This window comes from Aricia agestis, chromosome Z (genome assembly GCF_905147365.1).
Source record: "Aricia agestis chromosome Z, ilAriAges1.1, whole genome shotgun sequence".
In the NCBI taxonomy this organism is placed as follows: domain Eukaryota; kingdom Metazoa; phylum Arthropoda; class Insecta; order Lepidoptera; family Lycaenidae; genus Aricia; species Aricia agestis.
Genome location: NC_056428.1, coordinates 11,526,204 through 11,553,991, shown reverse-complemented (window position 1 = coordinate 11,553,991; position 27,788 = coordinate 11,526,204). Strand labels below are relative to the sequence as shown.

General features: G+C 37.3%; 1 protein-coding gene across 1 annotated transcript in view; it reads left to right on the top strand.

The window, feature by feature from the left end:
• Nucleotides 1-602: 602 nt before the first annotated feature.
• The window catches only part of LOC121738641 (glycogen-binding subunit 76A), a 53,450-nt gene continuing 26,264 nt past the window's right edge, over nt 603-27,788 (top strand). Inside the window, exon 1 of the mRNA XM_042130837.1 lies at nt 603-899. Coding sequence (XP_041986771.1) covers nt 804-899 — 96 coding nt within the window. The 5' untranslated portion in view covers nt 603-803. The remainder of the gene's footprint in view (nt 900-27,788) is intronic.

The following is a 27,788-nucleotide window of genomic DNA, read 5'->3' as shown; positions in this document are numbered from 1 at the left end:
AAATGTTCTTAATTAAATACTTCAATGTCAAAAGAGTTTTTGAAAGTATATTTGTAGAGCTATGTTGACTGTTTGTGCAGTAAGTTTGCGCGACGGTGTGCACACAGCCTGGGTTTTCACTTAACATTAACTTGTAAAGTAATGAACAGGTTCCTAAAGTCTACTTTACTATTTATCATTTTATGCTTGTTCAGTAATGTACAGTGATAAACGTACCTATACATAACATATTAGAAAACATAAGATGTTTTTGTTCAAATTTTTGATATCTATTTTGCTCTCACAAACATTCTAAAATTTTATGAACTTGGCAAGAAAACTGCAACTAAAAGATCCTAGCGGCCCATCATCTTCATAACAAAAGTAATCATGATCCGCTGTCAACTACCTAGGAATCAGTTTCCTCGATGGTACATACTATACGTCTATACAACACAATATTATACGAGTATGAATTCGTATTCGTCTCCGCATGATGTTTTCGCGTGTGCCAATTTTCGCCAGCGCCGCGCCCACCGACTGCTGCATCTGCTATTTTAAGATAAATGACATCGTTTAACGTTTTATTCACCACTATCGCCTGTACTTTTCCACATTCACCTTTAACCCGACCGATAAGAAAGAAAGTGAAGGATTGTCGGACGACCACAATAATTACGATTTATTACCCCTATTTGCTCCTTTTATTCATTCGTATCTATTTATAAATATTTGATAATATTATGTTCTATTGTTTTGATTCATAGTGGTTTTGACTATTGACGTGTTCGAACGGCGAAATGCTGTCTATGCCAGTGTTGTAGATGTGTTCTTGTTGGCATTATTTTCGTGCTTCGCTGTTGGATTTCTTTAGCTATCTAAGGAGGCTCCGGGCTTCAGCATTTCATCGTTATATGAAGGTAAATGATAATATTAATCAAATTTATTACTTACTACGACTACCCGCGACCCAAAGTTTATCTTGGCCTCCGACACGAGTTTGCGCCACTTGTCGCGGTCTTGCGCAGTTTCTTGCCACTCTGTGACTTGAAGATCGCGCTGATCAGACTCCACGGACCACGACATCGAGCCACTATTAGAATAAAATACGTTAGAATATTATGTTTAATAATAATCAATCTATCACTTGGTATAATAATAATCAATCTATCTTATCTTATAGAACTCCTACTGCATTTCTAATATATGTGACAAGTTGACAACAGAAGGCGCTCTAAAATAAAGGAGTTCAAGTGTCGTGTTGGCCTATATTCCATCCAGAAAATATATCAATGCAATCAACATTTTAATTCTAATATATGAAAACAGATGGCGTTTTATTTTTTACTTAAATATATTTTATGTATAATATTATAAAAGATCCAGAAATATATCGATGCAATGAAAATTTTAGTTCTAATACGATTCAACAGATGGCGTTTTATTTTTTACTTCAGAGATACTTTCGCATTTATAATATTAGTATGGATTAGTATAGATTATAGTACTTACTTATAATATTTTCATCTTACCTCAAGTAAATAGTTATTTTCTTAAAATTATCATTGAAAATAAAGTGTTGACTGTTGCTATCTTGTCAACTTTACATGCTACGTGAGGTAATTCTTTACACAATATTACTTCTTACGTTCTAAGCGTAAAAGTAGAAAAAGAACTCTACAACAAAACTAGTCGATCATACTTCCTTTTACTACTTGACCCAATTAACCTGTGTATTATTGATGTCGATATTCCCTCTGATTGGTTATTTGATAAGCATTTCCTTTTATTACGATTTACTTAGCAGTCCTATTATGCCTAAAAGACCACGCGCTCAGAACAATCCTCTGTTCCGCGCGGCTAAGACGTCCCTGTTATCTTGTACCCAATTACGATTGTACCCAATTCTGTTACACCCTACCCAATTATAATTTGTACCCAATAAGTTACACTGTACCCAAATATTTCGTAACAACCTTAAAAACCTGTGCTATCCTTTTGGCATTCTCGCTCAAAATAATATCTTGACCCCGAATTCAGTTACCCAAAAATTATTTGTCTCAAGTTGTGTTTCAACCCTATATTTCTGCAGTTCATGTGATAATTGAGTGCCGACATGAGATGGATTTACGGGTAAGCGTTTAACATAGTTTTACATACATATTTAAATATTGTTTAAGCTTTTCACACAGGATTTAACGGTACCAGAAGTTTGACTGCATTGCAATAATAATTGCATGATGCATCTATGGTACCTACCATAGACATTAATAATTGTAGTTTTAGTTGTTTTTGTAACTCAGACATTCAAAATAAGTTAATTATTATTTAACGTTTTTGATTTTCATTATTATAATATTATAGACGTAGTGCAGTTCTACAGATTTTTGTTGTCACATGTTATTTAAAATGCGATCTGTCTGTTGCCTTCTTATGAACATCAATCTTACACCCTTTGATAAAATTTACAGGATATATTTCGAAAACGTTTCCTACACAACATAACAAAAAAATGATACTCGTATTATGAAATACTAGCTATTTGACCGAGCTTTGCTCGGTATTCGATAAAACACGAATAAAATGACATTTTCTAAAAATTATTCCCAGCTAAATCGATTTATCGCCCCCGAAACCCCCTATACAGGGTGTAACAAAAATAATTGATAATACTTTAGGGTGTATACGTGTTCCTTGTAGAGAGTTCAAAGTAGCAGTGCTGAAAGACGATTTTTTTTTTCACTTTTGTATGGGGAAACTCGTGACGCTAGGGCCCTTGCATACAAAAGTGAAAAAAATTTTTCGTCTTTCAGCGATGCTACTTTCATAGTGAACTCTCTACAAGGAACACGTATACACCCTAAAATATTATCACTTAATTTTTGTTACATACTGTATATACTAAATTTCAGGAAAATCGTTGGAGCCGATTGCGAGATTCCAATTATATCTATACATATAAATAAAATTGGAGTGTCTGTTTGTAATATTGAAAGAACCGTTTTTTACAACATGCATATGAATTTACATACGGTACATATACCCAAATAGCAATTTTTACAATTTTTGTCTGTCTGTATGTCTGTCTGTTTGTTCCGGCTAATCTATGAAACCGCTGGACCGATTATGACGGGACTTTTATTGGCAGATAGCTGATGTAATAAGGAGTAACTTAGGCTACTTTTTAACCGACTTCCAAAAAGGAGGAGGATATTTTTACTTTTTTTTATGTTTTACCTATATTTTGCACCGCCGTTTGTGGACCAATTTCCAACATTATTTTGTTGTTGCATAAGATTTGGTCCATTTTGTTGACGCGGACGAAGTCGCGGGTAACAGCTAGTACATAATAATAATAATATAAATAAAATTGGGGTGTCTGTTTATAATAATGAAAGAACCGTTTTTTACTACATGCATATGAATGTATGTAGGTACATACACCAAAACAACATTTTTTACAATTTTTGTCTGTATGTCTGTCTGTTTGTTCCGGCTAATCTCTGAAACGGCTGGAGCTATTTTGCCGGGACTTTTTTTGCTAGATAGCTGATGTAGTAAGGTGTAACTTAGGCTACTTTTTAACCGACTACCAAAAAGGAGGAGGTTATATTTTACTTTTTTCATATTTTTTTGCGGACTGTTCATCTTTGATATTATATTACTACGAGTATGTTGCCGCGGACGAAGTCGCGGGCAACAGCTAGTATATTATATATACAAGAATTGCTCGTTTAAAGATATAAGATGAGCATGTTGTTGACTGTTTAAACTTTAAACGATGATCATAGCTGTTGTTGTTTGATTCTAAATGTATGCAGTACCTTACTGCGATACGAAAGTGATAACTCGTAGAAAATATTTATGTAATTAATACAGACTGCTCGGTAAACTATAAACATAATATTATATCACCTTTTGAACTGTCTGGAAAATGAGAACGTGTAATTTACTTCTAATACTCATAATAATAGCCAATGAAGTAAAAGGACTCAAATGAAGACGGGAGAGATCGAGAGAGAGGAAGATCTCATTAAAATTCTAAATAGCTTGAGCTAGCATTATCCATACTAATATTATAAATGCGATAGTATCTCTGTCTGTCTGTCTGTCTGTCTCGCTTTCACGCCAAAACTACCGAACCGATTGTAATGAAATTTTGTATACAGATAGTCTAAAGCCCGAGAAAGGACATAGGCTACTTTTTCTTATGGTTGCACGAAATAAATTTTATCACTTATCATTATTAATTATATTTAATCCACTATTAAATTTAACTCATAACGCAATTTTGTGCATTCCATACTTAATATCTACGTTTTCGGCCAAACTCTGTTATAAATTAAAGAACAAGTATTATTATTAAAAGTTTAATGACGTTAATAGATAGTGATTAACAGCCATTGAAGTAATCTTGCATGTTGAATGGTTTCTAAATTGTTCAGTAGCTTGGTTTATAAACTATCAAACATTAACAAGCTGGCTTTCTCGTCCGATATAAATTATTTATTCATTGATGAAAGTTAAATATGTTTCAAGTACATTGGACTTCCTTTATTATAAACTGTAACAATACATTGAAATACAACAATGTATTATTATTAACTTTTTTTTTAATGTGATAAGGGGGTAAACGAGGAAACGGGTCACCTGATGGAAAGCAACTTCCGTCGCCCATGGACACTCGCAGCATCAGAAGAGCTACAGGTACGTTGCCGGCCTTTTAAGAGGGAATAGGGTAATAGGGGAGGGCAGTGATGGGAAGGGAATAGGGGAGGGTAGGGAAGGGAATAGGGTAGGGGATTGGGCCTCCGGTAAACTCATTCACTCGGCGAAACACAGCGCAAGCGCTGTTTTACGCCGGTTTTCTGTGAGAACGTGGTTTTTATATTTTAGTCCATAATTGTTGTCACGGTGTGTCGGGGGACCGCGAACAGTCTTTTGCATTTTGTATCGCCATGTCACTGATTGTCTCGATTCGGTTCGCTGAAATTGACCCTTAAACTATAATGTTCTGTGAAATCAAACATCTACATTAGCGGTCTCCGACACACCTTGACAACCATTATGGACTAAAATATCACTTTACACTTAGGAGTTATTTAAACTTAAAGTCAGTTAAATATAATATTTTTTCATTACTTTTTAAAGTTGTTTGGCGGGGGTTTTTTTAAATTTCTTAATTTAATTTTATTTCATGCTTTTTAAACTTGTGTTGGTTATAGTGCAGAATAATTCCTATCAACAGGATCATATTATATCCGAATAAATACCATCTATGAATGCCCTTTTGGATGAGGCCATCAATATAAGTCCAAACATGAAACCTCCTCTTTGGGTTCATATGGAGCTCGACTCCTATAGAATCCAGGTGATGCTGCAGCAGCAGCATGCAAAAATTTATTGGTTATTTATGTCTTACTAGTTGTGGCAATTGAGATGAGCCCAAACACGAAACCATTGCTCTAAGTTGGTGAGGAGTTGGGTATCCTATAATTGATTACCAGGTGATGTTGCTGCATGTTGCTGATGATGCTGCAGCACCAGGTCAACTTTCCATTAATGTGTAAATATTCATAAATGTCACGAACTAGAATGCAATAAAGCCCACCAAACGACTGCAAGTTGCTAATCGGCCCTTCACGAACCAGATGAACCGCGATTTTTCAGCACGGAGCAGGCTGATGATGATGAACTATAGCTAAGAACACTCTCAATTAAGTCAGCTTTCAAACAAAAAAAACTAGCTCAAAATCGGTCCACCCGTTTGGATGCTATGATGCCACAGACAGACAGACAGACAGACAGACAGACAGACAGACAGACAGACAGACAGACAGACCGACAGACAGACACGTCAAACTTATAACACCCCTCTTTTTTGTCGGGGGTTAAAAAGCTGATGAATGATGCCAACAGGATTTAATAATTAAAATTTAATGTGTGTTTGTGTTGGACGCATTCCGATGGCTCAGCGGAAACTACATAAAAATATTTTGCCAGATGCGATTAAAGATCTGCCCCCGTAGACAAGTGGCAAAACGCTAACGCTAACGCTAACGCTAACGCTAACGCTAACGCTAACGCTAACGCTAACGCTAGCGATAGAAAATATATGGATTTGACATTAGTATTCGCTAGCGAAGCGATGACTTATGTCAAATTGCATAGCGTTAGCGTTAGCGCTTTGCCACTTGTCTACAGGCCCTGATAATAAAAATAAGATAATAATAATTTCCCATTACTTTCCATTAATGAAGCGTAAAGTAAAATGAAGTAAGTTATTCAGTCCGGAATCCAGTTTTGCCATTCATCCAAATCGGTTTAGCCGTAGGTTTAGCCGTTAATTGAAACCACCAAAAACATTTCTTGTAAAATGTAGCGAGACGACCACATAAGGTTTACTTACCCTGTGAAAAAGATATGTGATCTCATGTAGAGCCAAGCTTCTGAATCTACACGGCCTAACTCTACCGACTCTAACTTCAACAGATTCTATACATACTAGTAAATATGTATGGCTTCGCCGTTTCGCTACCGTTGTGGCGATGATGCGAATATTTAGTTTTTGATCTGACTAACGAAATAGCCCAGCCATACATATTTACTGAGTTAGGGTCAGTAGAGTTAGGCCGTGTAGATTCAGAAGCTTGGCTCTACATGAGATCTCATATCTTTTTCACAGGGTAAGTAAACCTTATGTGGTCGTCTCGCTACATTTTACAAGAAATGTTTGTCTGAGACGTTAGAATTTCGAAAAGCTTTGGGTCTTTTCATTTTGGTTTTGTAGTTGCAATAAGGTTAGAATTTTGAAAATTGTATTTGTTATCTCAAATAACTCTACAGGTCTGCCGTCTAGCGTAAGACACTGAAGCTTATTTTTATTTTTTTTCCCTTTTTTTTACTTATATAACCTTGAATTAGGTTAATTATAGCGATAAACTACAATAATATTGGTATAATAATAAGTATAATAATTGCTTTTTATTGGTGCATATCATGATAAGTAATTTATTTCTCTCGTAAAGCATGTAAAAATAAATGTGTAAGCAACCGTTTTTGGCGTCACTTCAAAAATCGTGGAGAAACTTGGTAAAAATCTCATAAACATTTCAAAAAATGAATCCATAGGTCTACAAAATGTGAATCATCAGCGATTAGTCGTCTACGGTGGTCTGACCAAAATACTTGTAGGTGTTATCTACAGCTGGAAATTTCGATGCTCAAGATTGAGTATATCGCGCTAGAAGTTAGAACCGTATATTTTTATATGCTTTAGGAACTTTCCTATTGTCCTTTACATACTAAATATCAACATCAGTTTTGCGGTTTGACAGACAAACAAACTTTCGCATTTAAAATATGTGTTAGCCTGTATTTAATATACTAATACCAATAGCCCCTATTCTGAGCAACTAAAGGTTCGATAAGATATCGCGAAACTATCGAAATGTCAGAGTAGACTGTAGAGAGCTCTACGTGAGAGCCAGTTCATCCAATTAGTCCAAAGATTACGAGCCGATAGAGATAATGTAATTGCCTTACATTTTGTGACATTCCCTAGACTTTCAGATATCTGGAAGTCTGACTAAATCCCCTTTTGTCGGAAGCCGTTACTGTCTCTACTTGGTAGAAAGATAGCGACTATAGCATTTAAGAGGAGTCCACACCGCCCTTTTTTCCATACAAACGTTGTCCCCTGTTTCCTCCCTGGATAATGCTAGTTAGTTAGTTCTTAGTCTCAGTACTTCGTGGATCACCGGTTTTGTTCGGCTACTTCCGTATCCATTCGGCTTGCCATGCCTACCCTGCCCCGGGGCATTAGATGCCGAAAATGCTATAATAATATTATGTCAATTCAATGTAATTCGCGATCTGTCGGCTGGGTTTGACATAACGCGACAAAATGACGTAGGTCCGCCATCTTCCTATGAATCAACTTATCTGATAGTACACTGTACTACATCTACCTACCTATTATTCTGATCCAAGAACTTTTGTGACTGGTCGAGCATATCTTTCATGTTTGACATACCAAAATCTACCCTACTTTTATTCGGATAGGAATGGCCTTGGCTTCATCAAGTCTAGGTGGACGTGACAAAAGCGCGTGTCACGGTGCGTGGTCACCGTCACGCTGCTCACGCCCATTGTGGCCGCGCCCGTCACGTGCACGGTGCATGGAACTGCATATGCATGTTACCATGAGTAGGGTCTATCTGAGGATATGAGAGTGTTTATCATATAAAGAGTCAGTTAAGCAACTTTACAAGCGCTGCTAATTTCTATACTGTAAGTGCACACACAGTACAAAATACACACACACATGGTCTACCTGAGTGGTCTACGAATAATAAAAACTAAGAAAAAGTAACTCCGTCAAAAAACATGTTCTACAATACTTGTCAAAAATGTGTACTTAGGTGTGATCGAAGACTTAGGTACATATTTTCAATACATTTGCAACACAACATTTAGGTGGTCTTCAGGCTTCAGCAGTATCAGGCTGACGTACATGACAGTTCGAAAGGAACCAAATTTAGTATGGGAGTTACGTTTCCTTAGTTTTTATTATTCGTAGACATACACACATTAAACTTTAAGGTGTGTATGTGTCAATACTTTACGGCAAATTGTCATTTTGTTTTGTGCCAGCTTGTGTAGGATAATGTGCGAGTGTTTCTCATAGGAACATCAAAAGTAACTCGTCCAGTGCTGCTACTTTCACAGTGAACTCTATACAAGTGACATCTACACACCTTAAAGCAGAGGTCCCAAAACCTTTTTTTCATGCGGGCCACAAACAGGTTAATTTGGTCTTGGTGTCGCGGGCTGCACCAAAAATTTTTAGGTTAAAAAAATAACGTTCTTCAAAATTAACGATTTAAAAGTGAAAAAAATTCAAGACTTTCACGATGACTTTTCATTATTTTGTCGGTGGGCGTCAATTTCAAAATGGTTTAACATCACGCGGCGGGCCGCGGGTTGGGGAGGGTTGCCACCCGTACTTTATTATAAAGTATTGTATGTTATTTCAGGCAATTGTACTTTGTACTTTACGAAAATAATAAAGTACGCAAAAATACTTTATTTTAAACTAGATGACCCGATGAACTTCTTATCACCTATCTATACGCATAGATTGCGACGACCACCCTCGCGTCTATGCGTGCCTATATAGGTCCCATAGTGGTGACCCCGAGACGGACCGACTCTTGGAGCACCTGCAAGCTGCTTCAGATTTTGTGCAGCAGCAGATGCCATCCGCAGAGATCATAATACTTGGCGACTTTAATGCCCACCACGCCGACTGGCTCAATTCCAGTAAAACTGATCATGCGGGGAGATCTGTCTGCAACTTTGCCCTTGCGAACGACTTGACACAACTGGTTACTACGCCTACGCAAATCCCAGATGTGGATGGTCAGAATCCTTCCTTGTTGGACCTCCTACTGACTTCAAATCCTGACGGCTACCAAATATCCGTAACCGCACCACTTGGTTCATCGGATCATTGCCTTGTTAGGAGTTCTGTGCCACTTACGACGGTGTTAAGACAGCGCGCTGTTAAATACCGTCGTGTGGTATGCTCCTATCAAAGCTTCCATCATACGGGCTGCCCGAGAAATTATGCAAGTGGGTCACTAGTTTCTTAGCAGACAGAAGCATAAAGGTAAACCAACGGTCGTAGTTGACGGCGAATGCTCGGAAACTCAGTCTCTTAATGCTGGTGTCCCTCAGGGCTGTGTGCTATCGCCTACTCTATTCATACTGCATATCAATGGCATGTTACAAACCAACGGCATTCATTGCTATGCGGATGATAGTACAGGTGATGCTGTATGTACCGGCTCCCCTAATATTTCTCGGCAAAATGTCACTGAGAGTCGAAAAGAACTTGTGTCTAAGGTGGAGATTTCATTGGAGAAGGTCTCTGAATGGGGTAGACGTAACTTAGTCCAATTCAACCCCACCAAGACACAAGTCTGCGCGTTCACCACTAAAAAGTCACCAATGGTCGTTTATCCTCGTTTCGAGGGCACATCTTTAACCATCTCCCCTAGCATTGAGATACTTGGCGTCAACATATCGAGCGAAGTCCAGTTCCGATATCATCTTGAGGGTAAGGCCAAATTAGCCTCGAAGAAGCTTGGTGTACTTAACAGAGCGAGACAGTACTTCAGTCCGGACCAACGCCTACAACTCTACAAGGCGCAGGTTCGGCCTCATATGGAATATTGTTCTCATCTCTGGGCAGGGGCGCCAAAATACCAACTGCTCCCTCTGGATCGTATCCAACGAAGGGCTGCTCGAATTGTTGACTGCCATAGTGTTTCAAACAGCTTGGACCCCCTGGAATTACGCCGAGATGTAGCTTCACTCTGCATCCTCTATCGGTTGTATCACGGGGAGTGCTCTGAGGAATTGTTCGGAATCATACCACCTGCAACTTTTCGCTATCGTCCCACGCGAAAAACATACCATCCTCATCACCTTGATGAGTGGCAGTCTTCCACAGTGCGTTTTTCGCGTAACTTTCTGCTGCGCACTGTAAAACTCTGGAATGAACTGTCACCAGCAGTATTTCCAGACCAATACGACCTACAAACCTTCAAGAAAAGAGCGTATTTCCTCTTAAAAGGCCGGCAACGCACCTGCAGCTCTTCTGATGTTGCGAGTGTCCATGGGCGACGGTAGTTGCTTACCATCAGGTGACCCGTTTGCTCGTTTGCCCCCTTATTTAATAAAAAAAAAAATCTCCCAACATAAACCCTCCCTGGGCTTCCACGGATGTTTCAAGACTAAAATAAGCCAAAGCGGTTCAGCCGTTCTCGAGTTTTAAAGAAAGTAACAAAGTACATAATTCATTTTTATTTAAAGTTACAGATAATTTTATAAATTGTACTTTGTTTTTATACTGTGTACGTTTTTTTTCCCACCTTTGTAGCCGATGTACTTTATTTGCAAAAAAAAAAGGTGGCAACCCACTTGGGGCCTTAAAGTATTGTCACTTTGTTTTTTACACCTTGTTTATGTGTAAAGGCTCATTTGCTCATAACTACCAGCACTACTCACTTAACACTTTACAGCTTTGAAATACCTATTTTAAGTTCAAAATTACTATAAACTCGTACATATTCTTCTTCCTTAATATCCTTTGGTCGTAAATCCCGTGTCGTGAGTCGTTTGAGGTGTAGAGTGTAAATTATTATAGTGTAGGTGTAGGTCTATGTAAAAGAGCTACAAGTACGGTATCTGTACTCTAGTCAATGGATTTGTCCATTGCCTCAGAAGAATTCATAGAACTTATTGAAAAGTTCTGATATGAGCCATTAAAGCTTGTGAATAAAAAGCTCAGAAAGCTTAATAGCTGCACTAAACACAGTATAATATTCCTCTATTATAACATATTTTATTATCATAGGCTATACTAACACATTTTATTCCTATACTATACACCACTTTTATAATCGTAGACTGCACCATAAAATATTTACAAAGGCACAATATCCATTTATCCGGACAAATCCGAAAGAATGGTCTCTGTAAAATTAGCATAGAGAAGTAATTTGTTAGGCTGTCTGTCGATGTCGCCATACAGTAAATCAGTTTAATCTCAACTAGAATAACAATAGAATAAATACGTTACGGGGCGTTCAACTATAAATTATAATATAAGACGACAACCGCGAGAATTTGTAGCGCGGGAGCCGTACATTTTTTCGGGATGAAAATTATCTTAATATGTCCTTTCCCGGGACTCATCACTCAAAGTATCTCCACACTATATTTCATTTCAACAAAATTGATTAAGTCGTTTCACGTTTGGGTGTGAAGAGGTAACAGACGGATGAGACAGACGTACATATTATTTTGTTATTATAGTTCATACTTTCCTATGATCAGATTCAGCATTGAATGCTGTGTCACCTACTAAGGTACATGCATTATCTCATTATTTATGATCATTTCATAATGAGTATTTATGATCATTTCTCTATAAGTTTTTAATATATCATACGTACTGTTAGGTGTCCCAATAATAAATAAATCATTCCTAGACAGCAGCGTGATAAGTAAAATATGAGTTTAAATTATATAAATGGAATACAAGAATACTGAGTAAAGTAAGGAAAGGAAAGGAAAGAACACTAGATTACACAAATAGGTGTTTTCAGTTACGTCTGTTTCTTGAAGGTCGCGCCGCCCGCCCAGCGCTATAACGAGGTCGATGACCCGCTATTTACTGAAAATGTAAATTCATCCGACCATAAATATAATGGGACTAAATTTTTCCTTCTGTCTTTTTACTAAAACAACACGACGGGATAAAAATATATGTACCTACAGGGTTGCTTTAGGGTAAGGGTTACTGTAGGGTAATGGGCAGGCTCGACCGGAGAAATACCACGGGCTCACAGAAAACCGGCGTGAAACAGCGCTTGCGCTGTGTTTCGCCGAATGAGTGAGTTTACCGGAGGCCCAATCCCCTACCCTTTTCCCTTCCCTACCCTCTCCTATTACCTTCCCTACCCTCGATCTTAGATTTGGGAGGGGGGGGGGGGGTCATGTTAAGAATTTACTACCTTAAGAAAGCAGCATAAAGCTATATTGGATTGGATGTCAAGAGCCCAATATAAAAATACCTTGTTATCATATTTTAAACTCTAGCAACTTAAAACTAGGAAGTGGCTACCCTCGTACTCTCTCAATGGCGACGTATTGTTACAAATTCCTATATTTAAACACAATTATGGCTAAATTGTGGCCGTCCGCCAGGTTTACTCTCGTTAAATGTATTTAACGCAATTATGCTTGTACTCGTTTGTTAAGATCTTATTACAGAGTATTGGCGCAATTTCTGTATTTTACGCAATCCTCAGATATTTTTTTATATATTATTTAATAAATTCCTGCTGCAAAAAATAATTGCAGTGACAATCGACATTATATCTTTCATTTTTAAATTTTTGGTTATTTTTATTCTAATCCTAAGATTTTAAAACTACTCCCTCTCGTTAGCTGTCCATAGTAGTAACAGTAAGTTAGTAGTTAGTACTCTATACCATAGCACAAGCATGCGCAATCGACAATCGGGTAATCATAGGCGAATGTTATACTAATAACACTAGAGATCACCCAATGGTCGAAATTCGATCTTAGTGTCAATGATATTAGGACTACTACCTACCTATATTTTGTAAAAAAATATTGATTTTATCATATATTTTTTCAACTCTCGTCCCTGGGACTCAGTTGATCTCAAACTGGCCGTGTAAGCATTGTCTAATAGCATCTAAGATTCAATAAAAAAACTATAATCCATTTTCAATTTGTCAACTTGTTGTCAACAGACTTCAACCATAAATAAAAGAGTATAATTCGTATGTATACGTTTGTCACTCAAAAATCTGTCATCTTCTTGAGTGTGAGTATTGTAGTGTGTGTAATGTTTTATTTGTTAAAAAAAATGTGTGATAAAAGCATAATTTCAAAATAATATTAGTTCGATGCACTCCTTCACCATATAAACTATAACTGTGCAAAATTTCATGCACCTACGTTTCCCCATTTTTCGTAAAAAGGGTTACAAAGTTTTTCGTTCGCTATGATACTAATAACATGCTCGTTATTCTATTGGTCCATAGTGGGCGCGCAGGCTACGCGATATACCAAAGTAACCTGAAATTGGATAGACTGTACTGTCATTCTTATGACCCATTTGTTTGTAAAACTAGAGCTTCCTGTCTACCTATTCTTGACTCTTTAGTCTTTACTGAGAAAAATCTGTTTAACTTTAAACTCTAAACTAAATGAGAACGGTGTGCCGTGTGTCCTACCCGCGGTATTTCCTTGTTCCTTATTTGTTTACTTATTGAAAACAAAAAATGTGATATTAGGACCTTTTTGGCTCTCGAAAAAAAACTTTTTTTGGGCGAGTTTGCATCTGGGGAAGGCCGAAGGAACATAAAATGTTTGATTGAGATAATGTTTTTATCTTGAGTAAGAGTTAAGACTTATTTTTCTGCAAGCAGATATTATTATATTGCCCAAAGATCAATAATTCAATTTTCTAAATCTTTATTATTTTAATACTTTGTATGTTTACAAAATGTATTACGTCATACGTGAGGTGTTTTTTTTAAATTTTCTGACCCTTCCTCCCCCCCCTGGTGAGATTTCGTGAGATTTTATTCTAAACCCTCCCCCACCCCCCAATCTCACGTGAGATTTTTCAAAATGTGGGTGTCATACGTGAAACGCGTTGGGTTTTTGACAGTCAGTAGATGTATAAGTTATAATGTCAAAGTATTAAGAACCTACACACCCCGCTATCCTTCAATCGTGATATAATGATTCCATGAATCGTTCCCCCAAGCAATGTGCTTTGCGCTGCAGCTAATAGTTTATAGTGAACAATATCGCGTGTTTAATACGAATTAGAGGTATGACAGGTGACAAAAGTACACAAAATAATATTGCCAATTGAGAACTTTGACATATAAAGATCCCACCCAGTATAGGTTCATATCTAGGCAGGTTAAATAGAAGTTGTTAGTTCGATAGTTGTTATTTTAGTTATAGCATGTGATAACAGATGGCATTGTACAAATTTTGTAATCCGTTACATCGCGCTATCGAAAACCTAATGTGAGCCTATATAAGCCTGAGTTAATCTATACTAATATTATAAATGCGAAAGTATCTCTGTCTGTCTGTCTGTCTGTCTGTCTCGCTTTCACGCCAAAACTACCGAAGCGATTGTAATGAAATTTTGTACACAGATAGTCTAAAGCCTGAGAAAGGACATAGGCTACTTTTTTACTGGAAAAAAGGGTTGTAAGGGGGTGAAAATACGAAAATTTGTTAAAATTAAGTTAGTTCCAAAAATTCATACTAGATGGCCGTGTGTCTCTTACATCGCGCTACGCTTGCCCATCATCTTTTTTTCGATTGTTATTTCTTCTTTACGTTATTTAATAAGTCAGTACCTTATATTATATACAGTGACGTAACCTTAAACCTATCAATGATAAATAGTTTATGGGTAAAGTTGTGTAATGGGGGGCTAAATGAGCTTTAAAATTTGGCATAAAATATAAAGTTTAATTTAAAAAAATTAAATATTATGTGCACACTGCACAGCTGTTTTGATTTAAGGGGTACCAAGGTTTTTTTTATAAAAGCTTTTAACACCAATTTTGTTGAAATTGCGCGCTATAAACTGAAGTCCACGCGGACGAAGTCGCGGGCAACAGCTAGTTTCGAATAAACCGAGTTCCAACAGCAGTGTAGTGGTTTCATTGAGGTTACCCTACGCAGCAACATATGGTGCCGAAACCAGGGAACTAAGTGAGTGAGTAGTAAGTGTAGTGGACAGTGAAGAAGTGAAGTGAATAGTGAGTGCGGCGGACAAGGTAGGAACCCAGTGAATAGTGAGTGCGGTGGAACAGTGAATAGTGAGTGGACAGGACCCAAGTGAATAGTGACTAGTGAGTGCAAGTGACAGGAAGCTCGAATTGCAGTGACAGGAGATTCGGATTGCAGTGAGTAGTGCGTGCAAATGACAAGAAAATTGGATTGCAGTGAGTAGTAGGTGCAAAGGACAATAGACCGTAAGTAGACTATAAATAAGAGACTCTTCAAATTAAGTGGCTTGGACTTGTAAGTTGTATTCAGAGCTGTGCGAATTGTCAGATTCTGCGAAGTATATGACAGTTGTATTGGCATTAAGCGATTGACATAATGGAGTCACTTTTGCTAGAACAAGAGGAAATCAGTACACTCATAAAGAAAGGTTTTTCTTTATGAGTTATTTAGAGAAAACCATTTTAAGATTGAATATGCACCTGCGATGTCTGCATGCAATCAAAGCTGTAATCCCGCAAAGCCAGAGGTTAAATTACCTCAAATCCAGCTTCCCACATTTTCGGGAGCATACGAAGAGTGGCAAAGCTTTCACGATATGTTCCTGTCGCTCATCCATAACAATGACTCTTTAAGTGCTGTGCAAAAGATGCATTATTTGAAGTGCGGCTTAAGAGGCGAGCGAGTCTGAGATGCTATTGCGAAGTATGACTACTACCGAATCAAATTACGCTGAAGCTTGGGACAAATTAGTTAAGCGGTACAGCAATAAGAGATATAATGCGAATGAAGTTATGAAAAAACTATTTTCATTGAAATCCGCAAATAGCGAATCCGCAGCCGCAATTAAGAATTTGCTTGACACTACTGCCGTTTGTTTGAAATCGCTACAGAATTTAGGAGTTGAGACGGATAAATGGGATGTGATTATTATTTATATCACCGTCTCAAAGCTAGACTATGAGACACGAACGGAGTGGGAGTCGGAAGTAAGCCGAAGAGAGTCAGATGATTTCCCAACCTGGAATGAATTAGTTACATTTTTAGTGAAGAAATTCAGAACCTTAGAGATGTTGTCCGATTCCGGTCCGGTCGCCGCTTTGCAATGTCCAATGAAATTAAAGTCCATCATTCTTCAACTGTCCAATATAAGAGAAGCTGCGTAATGTGCGCGAAACCACACTTGTTATACCAATGCAAACGATTCGGATCTAAGTCTCCCCAAGAGAGAGCAGTGTTTATCAAATCCAAGAGGCTTTGTTTCAATTGTTTTGCACGTACCCACAACGTCAAGAATTGCCATCAGACTACGTGTTGCCGACGTTGTGGTAGAAGGCATCACGCACTGCTGCATTATGAGAGAAGTCGGCCTCGAGAGAATTTCAGCCAACCAACTTCATCCACTGGTACTGCATCCAACTCAGGAGACGCAGTTCACAGCCACGAGAGAAAAATTCCGAAGTATGAGAAAAAAGTAGTAGCTCATTTTGCCAGTGAGAATTACCAAAAGCATAACAGAGTGTTGTTACCTACAGCTTTAGTGAGAATTAAATCACAAAATGGCTACTGTCAAAGTGCGCGTATGTTAATTGATCAAGGTTCAGAGACATCCTTTGTTGCTGAGAGTGTAGTGAAATCACTTGGTCTTAACCGCAAATCAGTTAATAGTTTAGTTTAGTTTTAATTCAAATAATTTGCTGCACGATAACCAATACGAATTTACTAAGGGTCGATCCACAACGGATGCTGGTATAGGACTTCTTTGTAGTATTTTTGAAGCTTGGGAGGAGTCGCAGGATGCCTTAGGTGTGTTTTGCGATCTCTCCAAAGCCTTCGATTGTGTTGAGCATGCTACATTGATCAGGAAACTGCGCCACTAAGCTACGGCATAAAGGACTCTGCTCTCAGCCTTTTGACTTCTTACCTTAAAAATAGGACTCAAAGGGTTGAGGTAAATAGTAAAGGGTCCAATGGAACCAAAATAGAATTAGGTGTCCCACAGGGATCTATCTTAGGCCCATTTCTTTTTCTCATCTATATAAATGACTTACCTTATCTAGTAAAGGATAATAATAATGAGATAGTGCTTTTTGCTGATGACACTTCACTTATTTTTAAAGTGAAGCGACAACAGTCGAACTACGACGAGGTAAACAGTGCTCTCTCAAAAATAGTACATTGGTTTAATGTTAATAACTTACTTTTAAATTCTAGTAAAACTAAATGTATAAAGTTTACTTTGCCCAATGTTAGGCAAGTCCAAACCAATGTGCTATTAAATGATGAGAAGATGAATTTGGTAGATAACACTGTATTCCTAGGTATTACACTTGATAGTAAATTACAGTGGGGTCCTCACATTGCTAATCTAGCAGGTAGGCTCAGTTCTGCAGCATATGCAGTCAGAAAAATTAGAGAAATTTCTGACGAAGACACGGCACGATTAGTATATTTTAGTTATTTTCATAGTAGGATGTCATATGGAATCCTTTTATGGGGAAACGCTGCCGACATTAATACAATATTTGTGCTGCAGAAGCGAGCCATACGTTCTATTTATAAAATGTCTGCTTTAGAATCTCTGAGAGATAAATTTAAAGAAATTGGTATTCTACTCGTAACTGTTGCTTCTCAATACATTTTGGATAATGTAATATATGTTAGAAAAAATATAAATAAATTTAAAGTTAAAAGTGACATTCACTGTAGAAATACTAGAAATAAGCACAAGCTGGACATGCCAGTGATCAGACTTAGTAAAGTCAGTAAATCTTTTAAAGGTCAATGTATACGCCTTTACAATAAAATCCCAGAAAACGTTCAAAATCTTTCCATTAATAAATTTAAAAAAGTGGTCAAAGAGCGTTTGTGTGCCAAAGCTTATTATAAGGTCAATGATTTCATAGAAGATGGCACATCTTGGGAGTAGGATGGCTTCTTGCAAGGCTACTTCTACATTATTATATTATGACTTACAATTATGTAAGTTGACATTGTATATAATATTAAGTTACAAAATTGTAAACTTTATTTTAAAATAATAATTTTTCTCTCACTTTTTTGGTAAAAAGTGGAACCCGTGCGAGTTTCTTACGCCGGTTCTTCTCGCCGGGGTAGTTCCCGAACCGGTGGTAGGCATCAGGTAGACATTCTGAAAAAATTTGATTCAAATTTACTCAGAAATAAAACATTTTTTATTTTTTATTAGTATCAGGTGTAGGTCAAAGCAAAGAGAATATATCTAAGAGTGTTGTTACTTTTGAGATAGAGTCACTTCATAATCGTGACTTTTCTTTATCGATTAATGCATTTGTTTTAAATTCATTAACATCATTTCTTCCATCTTCCAAAGCTTGCATCCTGGGCCAGATCTCGACCACTTACCTTTAGCAGATCCTTGTTATGGTTCACCTGGAAAAATAGACATTATTCTAGGAGTAGAGGGTTATAGTCAAATATTATAAAGTGGTCTTCTTAAGCATTCATCACCCAGTGGTCCGATTGCTCAGAATACCCAGCTAGGCTGGATCATATCAGGCAATGCAGGTCGCACAAGAGAGTAAACACCAAGAGCTGTTAGTTATCACCTGAAAGTAAAAGAAGATAGTATGCTGAAACAATTTCGAGATATAGAGAGAAAGCCAGACATAAAGGAAAGGAAATTATGTAAAGAAGAAAAGAGATGTAAAGAAATAGATGAGACTACAGCTGCAAAAATTACTAAAGGCAGACATGTTGTGAGATTACCCTTTCGAGATCCTGATCCACAGTGTTTGTATGATAAATCCAAGGATGTCGGAATAAAGAGATCTAAACAGTTCTTAGGAAACAAATTTAACAGAGATGAGTTTAAGGAAGTACTTACCACGATGGATGTTGATCACGTAGCACAATCTCGTAGAGTTGCACGTTTTCACTGATGTGTCTCAGGTGGCATATGCTGCAGCCGTGTACCCAAAGTCTAAGAGGTAAAGTGGTAATATTTACGTATATATCGTCGCAGCCAAACCTGTTCAAAAGCTTATTAGTACTATTCCAAATTTTGAGTTGTGTGCAACTATGATTGGAGTAAAGGTGTTGTTTAAGGTATTCACAGATTGAAGATACCTAAGGAGAAGTTATTTGCCTGGTCCAATTCCACTCTACTTTTGGCCTTAGCTTGGCTTAGAAGAGAACCGAGTTGTTGGGCCACATTCGAGATTTCTTTAATCTCCGGTTTTTGAAATTTCGACCAGACTACGACCACTGGATTCATATTGCCACAGATCAAAAGTCACTGACTGTGCCTCAAGAATAAGAGGTACTTCGGTCAGAGAACTGAGAGAGCAAGATTTGTGATGGTATGGTCCAGAGATAATGCAAGTGAGTGATATTTACTGTAAGAAAATAGATGTCAGCACTGACATAGAAGCGAGAACAACCACGGTGCTGGCAATTTATCCTAAAGAAGATTTGTTTAGCTGAGACTTCCAAACTTGAGTGAATCCAGAGAGTATTATTATACTGCATGAAAAGAGTCGGAAACCTAAAACAAAAGTGATACAAGTGTTAAAGAAATGGACGAAGTATTTGATAGAAGTCTAAAAGCTGCGCAATCATTTTATTTCCAAGATTATTTAATTTGTCGGAGAACTACGAGAAGTGTTACGAAGAAAAACCAACTGCACCCCCTATCATCCATTTTCATTGAAACGGAGTGTTCAGGGTGGGCGGCCATATTACCCAATGTTCTTTTTCTTACAATGAGAAACAATTTTGCCTAGTGACTCGCACGTCAGAGAGAGGGAGAGTACTAGCAACACTTACCTTTTTTGAGCCTGGTGGAAGTCGCTTAAGTTTTATATCCAATCTACTTTTTGAGCGAGAACACAGATAATCCAATGCCTTTGACGTCCGATCACTTTTTGATCGGTGAACCACTGGATACAATTTCAGAACCAGATTATACTGAGACGCGTCTAACTGGCGTTCAGCGATGGAAGCTTACTCAAAAGATGGTTAATGTGACTTTAAATAATATACTTAAATGTTTCCCATAAAATGCTGTACCAGAAGTTATTGATTTTGTAGTATTTGAGATCAAAATATTTCATCAGCTAGAGATGACTGTGTATGAGATAAGAGTAGTTAAAACCATGCAGGTAAAGACAACCTTACCAGAGTAGTTAGTATTAAACCTGTTATCAAAAATACTATCTGTGAACGTCCATATAATAAGTTGTGTTCATTGCGAAAAGCCTAATAAGTTTTGTTTAATTTGAGTTATGTTTTTACTTGCATTACTTATATCTTGTGTGTCTACCGTTACTTTATTGTGAGTTAGATTGATAGCAGATAATTTGCCTTATATTATGTTTAATGTGCATAAGTAATATTGTTGTTATTTCCATGATATGGTATTGCTAAAACTATATTCATATTTATTTTAGTATGTATACTTTGGATGTTAGTTTGTCTAAGTGAACGTTTTCAACAACCAATTGTAATAGCAACAAGACGTAAGTTAACTATTTCCTCTTTTTATAAGTTTGAAAAGAAACGAGTCCTTTTGGTGGGCGGGATGTTTAATACGAATTAGATGTATGACAGGTGACATAAGTACACAAAATAATATTGCCAATTGAGAACTTTGACATATAAAGATCCCACCCAGTATAGGTTCATATCTAGGCAGGTTAAATAGAAGTTGTTAGTTCGATAGTTGTTATTTTAGTTATAGCATGTGATAACAGATGGCACTGTACAAATTTTGTAATCCGTTACATCGCGCTATCGAAAACCTAATGTGAGCCTATAAAAGCCTGAGTTAATTTCGAATAAACCGAGTTCCAACAGCAGTGTAGTGGTTTCATTGAGGTTACCCTACGCAGCAACATCGCGTTACAACGGTTCCCGCATTATAGCACGAAAGTAAAGGTCGTAGTCCCAAAACTGTTTTTGATGATTATTTACTTAAAAAATAATTAATACGATACTAATATTTCCTTTAGCCATTATTTTATAAAGTGTGTGATTGTAGTAGTGCAAGTTATTTAATGATAGTACAGGGCCTCGGTAATTCGGACTCCCGCTTGTTCGGTGATCGCTGAAATCCGGCCGGCCGAATTCGCGGAGCTGGCCGGCGCGAGGGTAGAGGCTAGAGTTGCAGACGTGCGGGCTGTCATGAGCCAATGCACCGTCAGTCTTTTGTTTATCGCCTTTCGTTACGACCACAGAGTACGTTACGACTTAGTAAGTCGTAACGTACTCTGCGGTCGTATACGCGCTAAAATGACACTGTACTACTTAAGTCGGACTTACGTAGTACAGTGTCAATTTAGCGCGTTCGCGTCGCTTAAATATTCGACATTGAATTTAAAAAAATGATTAAAGAAACTATGGTTGAACATGTGTTTTATTAACATTAAATATTGCATATCCGGACGCCTCGATAATTCGAAAAGGGTCGTGTTTTTGCCTCTCCGGATTAAAGAGAGTAAGTGTCACCACTTGTGAGCGAGTGAGATATATCCAAAACTTAATTTTTTTGGATCCATAAATATTAAATACTAGCTGTTGCCCGCGACTTCGTCCGCGTGGACTTTAGTTTATAGTTGTTACCGTACATCGATTGAGTCGTTTACGCACAAATCATAAAAATATATTGTGTGGGAACCGCACATTTTTCCGGAACAAAAAACATTCCTTGTCCCAGATTCAAAATAGATTAAATAGTTTAGGCGAGAATCATTAATATCATTTTATACGTGGGAGAGCTTTGCTTCGGTACGAATGGGCCGGCTCGACCGGAGAAATACCACGTTCTCACAGAAAACCGGCGTGAAACACCGCTTGCGCTGAGTTTCGCCGAGTGAGTGAGTTTACCGGAGACCCAATCCCCTACCCTATTCCTTTCCCTACCCTCCCCTTTTCCCTTCCCTACCCTCCCCTATTACCCTATTCCCTCTTAAAAGGCTGCAACGCCCCTGCAGCTCTTCTGATGCTGCGAGTGTCCATGGGCGACGGAAGTTGCTTTCCATCAGGTGACCCGTTTGCTCATTTGCCCCCTTATTTTCATTAAAAAAAACAGCGCTTGCGCTGTGTTTCGTCGAGTGAGTGAGTTTATTGGAGGCCCAATCCCCTACCCTAATCCTTTCCCTACCCTCCCCTATTACCCTTTTCCCTCTTAAAAGGCCGGCAACGCACCTGCAGCTCTTCTGATGCTGCGAGTGTCCATGTGCGACGGAAGTTGCTTTCCATCAGGTGACCCGTTTGCTCGTTTGCTCCCTTATTTCATTAAAAAAAAGTTAATGTGCAGGAACCGTATATTTTCCGGGATAAAAAGTATACCTTGTCCTTTCCCGAGACTGAAAGTATTGCCATACCAAATTTCATCAAAATAGATTGAATAGTTTAGGCGATAATCATAAAAGTTTATTGTACGGGAACCGTACATTTTCCGGGACAAAATTAGTATTCCTTGTCCTTTCCCGAGACTCAAAGTATCTCCATACCAAATTCCATCAAAATAGATTGAATAGTTTACGCGCAAATCATAAAAGTATATTGTGCAGTAACCGTAAATTTTTCCGGGACAAAATGTATCATATTATGTTCTTTATCGGGACTCAAAGTATCTTTATGCCAAATTTCAGCAAAATGGGTCCAGCCGTTTACGCGTGATGTCAAGACCACGCGAAATATAACGTTCCGCGCAGCTTCACCCGCGTAAATTAGATATTTCACAGACAAATTAGTCCACAAAAAATAGCATATGATCCTTCTTATCTGTGCCAAATATTAGAAAAATTGCTCCAGTAGTTCGTGATATAAGCCCTTTCAAATAATTTCCCCCATTTTTTACACATTTTCCTCTATTTCTTCGCTCCCATTAGTCTTAGCGTGATAAAATATAGCCTATAGATTTTCTCGATAAATGGACTATCTAACAATGAAAGAATTTTTCAAATCAGACCAGTAGTTCTTGAGATTAGCGCGTTCAAATAAGCCCTTTTAAATAATTTTCCCCCGTTTTTTTCACACTTTCCTCTATTTCTTCGCTGCTATTAGTATTAGCGTGATAAAATATAACCTATAACCTTCCTCGATAAATGGGCTATCTAACAATGAAAGAATATTTCAAATCGGACCAGTAGTTCTTGAGATTAGCGCGTTCAAATAAGCCCTTTTAAATAATATTCCCCCGTTTTTTTCACACTTTCCTCTATTTCTTCGCTGCTATTAGTATTAGCGTAATAAAATATAGCCTTCCTCGATAAATGGGCTATCTAACACTGAAAGAATTTTTCAAATCGGAGCAGTAGTTCCTGAGATTAGCGCGTTCAAACAAACAAACAAACAAACAAACAAACAAACTCTTCCCAATTATAATATTAGTATAGATTAGTATAGATTCAATAATGGCGCTTCTTTAGAGTTCCGCCACCAAAAAGTCTGAGAATCGTTAATCTAAACTTCTTTTATAAAACTTGTACTTTAGGCTAAATTAAGAGCTGGCGTGTCCGTGCAAAACAGAGTCTAAAGTCTAGACTGGTACTACAAGCCCTAGCCTGGGTGTAAATAGATCGTGAATATTTACGAGCGTTGTTTTCAATCGCGGGTCCGACCGGTCTGGTACGGTATTACATTCCTACCAACCCATGGGGATAGAGGTTTGAGATAACATTCTAATATTGGAGCAGGATTGTTAGTCAAATTGCATTCGACATCGGCAGTTTCGATAGGGAAGTAACAAGGGTCAATACTAAATTCTAACCGCAACGCGACGCAGATTTCAACTGCGCGAGACGGCTTGTAAATCCGTCAAATCCATACCACACTTTAGAAATTCATCTACGCGTCGCTTTGCGGTTTTAACCCATACTTACGTGTCATAAATTCAGGGTTTGACGACAGTCGAGAGTTGCCGAGAGGCAATACGATGCGTTAATACTTAACTTACTATATTAAGTATAATCCTTTTTTTCCTTATTATTTTAACTATGTGTATTGTATGTGCTTTGGGGGATTTCACATTACGTGACGTACTATTCACTACACTAATCACAATTTAGAGTAGTTTAGACTCTACACGAAAAACACCTCTTACGATTAGTCGTAAGAGGTGTTTTTCGTAGAGTCTAGAAATAATAAAGAGTTAGTTTATTTTTATTCATCTTTTGTATTTACAAAAAGCTGACACTTATTGCATTCTTAACTCTCATCTTATCATTAGCTATCAGTTATCACCCTATCGGCCCTTTCTATTGAGGGTTCAGTGCACCGACAAGTAGATTATCAGGTTGGGTGACAATTCTACTCGCATTCCAGTCGGCTGTGTTCGGTCGAGTCATTTACATAACTCTTATCAAATTAGGAAATGTTAGATCTGTGGACTTCTTAATGACTTGCTTGCTTTACAGTTTATACTAATTTGTGCGAAAATGGAAGTCTAGCGAGCACCATAAATTGGAAGCAAAAGAAAAACCATGCTCTTTGTTGCTGTTCAACATCTTTCGCCAACCGTTAAAAAAAAGGATGATCTCGTTACCAATAACCACCTACGAAAGTTAAGAGTCCCATCCAAATACAGCATTTACGTTGATAAAGATTAAAGACTCGCCCGATAAATTCTAGATTTGCTAGGAAACTTAGCATTATTAGGCAGTTGGTAAACAGGTATTACATTAGGAAAATAATCTTTAGCCTCAATTTCACCAACGTATGTTAGTGTTAACAGCTTGTTAAAATGTCATGGCTTCTCTTTCATTCATAAGAAAAATGAAAGAGGTAACGTGATACTAATTCGAGCGTTAACTTTAACAGTCGTTGGTGAAATTGGGGCTAAATCTTTTGTACACCCATTTCCTAATGGCTACAAGCTAAATATACTCATTACTCGTATTTGATATGTATGGACTGACGTCGGCGTCGGCTATAACGACCGATCTCTGCAGAGGCAGCATCTGCCGTTTATTTCTGTGGTACTTAGAGCGTATGATTTTGCAATCAGTATACTGTACAGAGTACAGACTCGTACCAATAATACATTCATAATCTTCGAATCAAACTTCATTGGATTAAATTTGTCTCTATTTATGGACATGGAGCATAATATTTTCGCGCTTCAACTACAATAATATTATGTGATATTTTACAATATGACCGTTGGCCTGACCTAAACGTGTTTTTAATATATTAATTAGAAAAACACTGGGCATTTCATCCTTACTAATATTTTAAATGCGAAAGTGTGTCTGTCTGTATACATCTGTTAAAGTGTTACCTCTTCACGGCCAAACCACTGAAACGATTTTGCTGAAATTTGGTATGGAGATGCTTGGTATGGAGAATCCCGGGCATTCCCGGGAAAGGATATAGGATACTTTTTACCCCGGAAAAATATACGATTCAAACTGACAAATCAACACATTTCGGACATCGCAACAGACTTGCGGGCGTCATATATCTAGTACTTACATAATAATTTACAACAGAATTTCAGTACAAACCAGTGAAATAAGCGTCTTACTATGGTCTTGTTTAATTTAACGTCTCAGCTCATGATGGACGATGGGGTTACGAATCCGTAAGAGGGGTAATTCGTCTTTGTACACGATCGATGTTGAATGTGTTATCTTCGCAATCATGGACCATGGTCATCCATCATGAGATAACGTGGAAAGGGGCTTTAAATTCTACAGACACTTGAGTTTTGTCTGTATGACTTGGTATCCAAATATAATATGCAAAACTTTTCTAAATTACATCATAATTGATGTGTGCCATGCTCGAGTAATTTTATATCACCGGTGAGATAACACAATCGAAGTGTATATAGAAAATAAATGTGTACATTTACGATTTATGTATATCGATGTATATGATGTGTATATCAAAGCTCAAAGCAAACGGCAACCGTAATGGGGATTGTCCATTTTTTTAATTTTGCTCATTACAAAAACTTTTCGAGGAATAAGGTCGTTAGTCCTTATTCCTCGAAAAGTGATCGTTTTTCTGTATATAAACGAAAAAAATACCCATTAGTTACGAGTACTTATATTTTTGAACAAATATGTTTAACCTTTGTTTGACCTTCAAGGGCGTTAAATTAGCAATAAATTCGACCAACATTACGTTTCGAACTTTTGGTAAGCTTCTCGTATCAGCTTTCACATAATGAGAACTTGCATTTGACGAACCAGCCATTATAAATAAGATTGAAAGGAAAAAAACATACTGCAGAGGTCAATTATTGGCGGCCGATGATGACATCAGAGCGAAACTTTAAAAATTTATTGAGAAAAAACTAGCCAATGAATTTCAAAATTATTAAATTTATATTCTTAAAATACCCTATTTTAACGAAAAAAAAAGTACATCTGATTTTTTTGGACAATGCCCATTGGGTGGACAATGTTCAACACTATACTACTGTTAGAGTTATTTGCTATTAGATGACGCCGGCAACTCCGTTGCGCTAATTATTTTATCACGCGCGAACCGTACATTTTTCCGGGATAAAAATCATAAAATTTATCCTATGTCCTTTCCCAGGACTCGAAGTATCTCCATACTTAAAAGCAAAATCGGTTCAGCAGTTTGGGCACAGAATAGATAATAGTACAAGGTTTGAGCGTAAAGAGGTAACAGACAGACACACTGTCGCATTTATAATACTTATTATAAGTATTATAATATATAATATATAAAAATAAATATGGATGAACCAGTTTATGTAAATATTATAATATATAGTACATAATATATACCCAGCATTTGGTTAAGTCTGGAAGCGCTTGGTGAATGGTGATTGGCACTGATTGGCAATAATTCAAGAATGTTATTTTTAAAAATATTTTTTTTCATTGTTTTGTCCATTTTTGTGTTAGCGAAACAGGAATACTTGGTTGATGGCTGCGTTGATGGTTAAAAATAATAATATGTACATATTTCATTTTTTTAACCCTTCTACGGCTTCCGGGTCAAATCTGACCCATCTTTTAAAAATGTTGAGCAGTACGTAAGATTTTTTTTAATATGATAAAAAAGCTATGTGATTTTATTAGACGAAATAAGTGATTGCATAAAAAAGTATAAAAAGCCCAGGAGCGCGAGATCTTTTGATCTTTCCTAAAATCAGTGGATCACGTTTTTGGCACAATGCGGAATAAAATTATTTGCGGATTTTTTTCGGTCATTGTTAACTTTTTGTACACGACAAAGGTTTAAAAGTGAGAAGTCATTAGTGTGGCCTACCGAGGTTTAGCCCATGAATTTTTATTGGATACCATAATATTATCTACGATGCAACGTCATTCAACAGATTTGAATTCAGAATAAATGAATAAATCTTCCGTAGAAATTCGATACTCAGGGAATTTTCTTTTAATTTTCTTACCACTACTGTGTCGCTTGAGTTTTTAAGCCGACTTTCATAACGAAAGTAGTAAATTATGCAG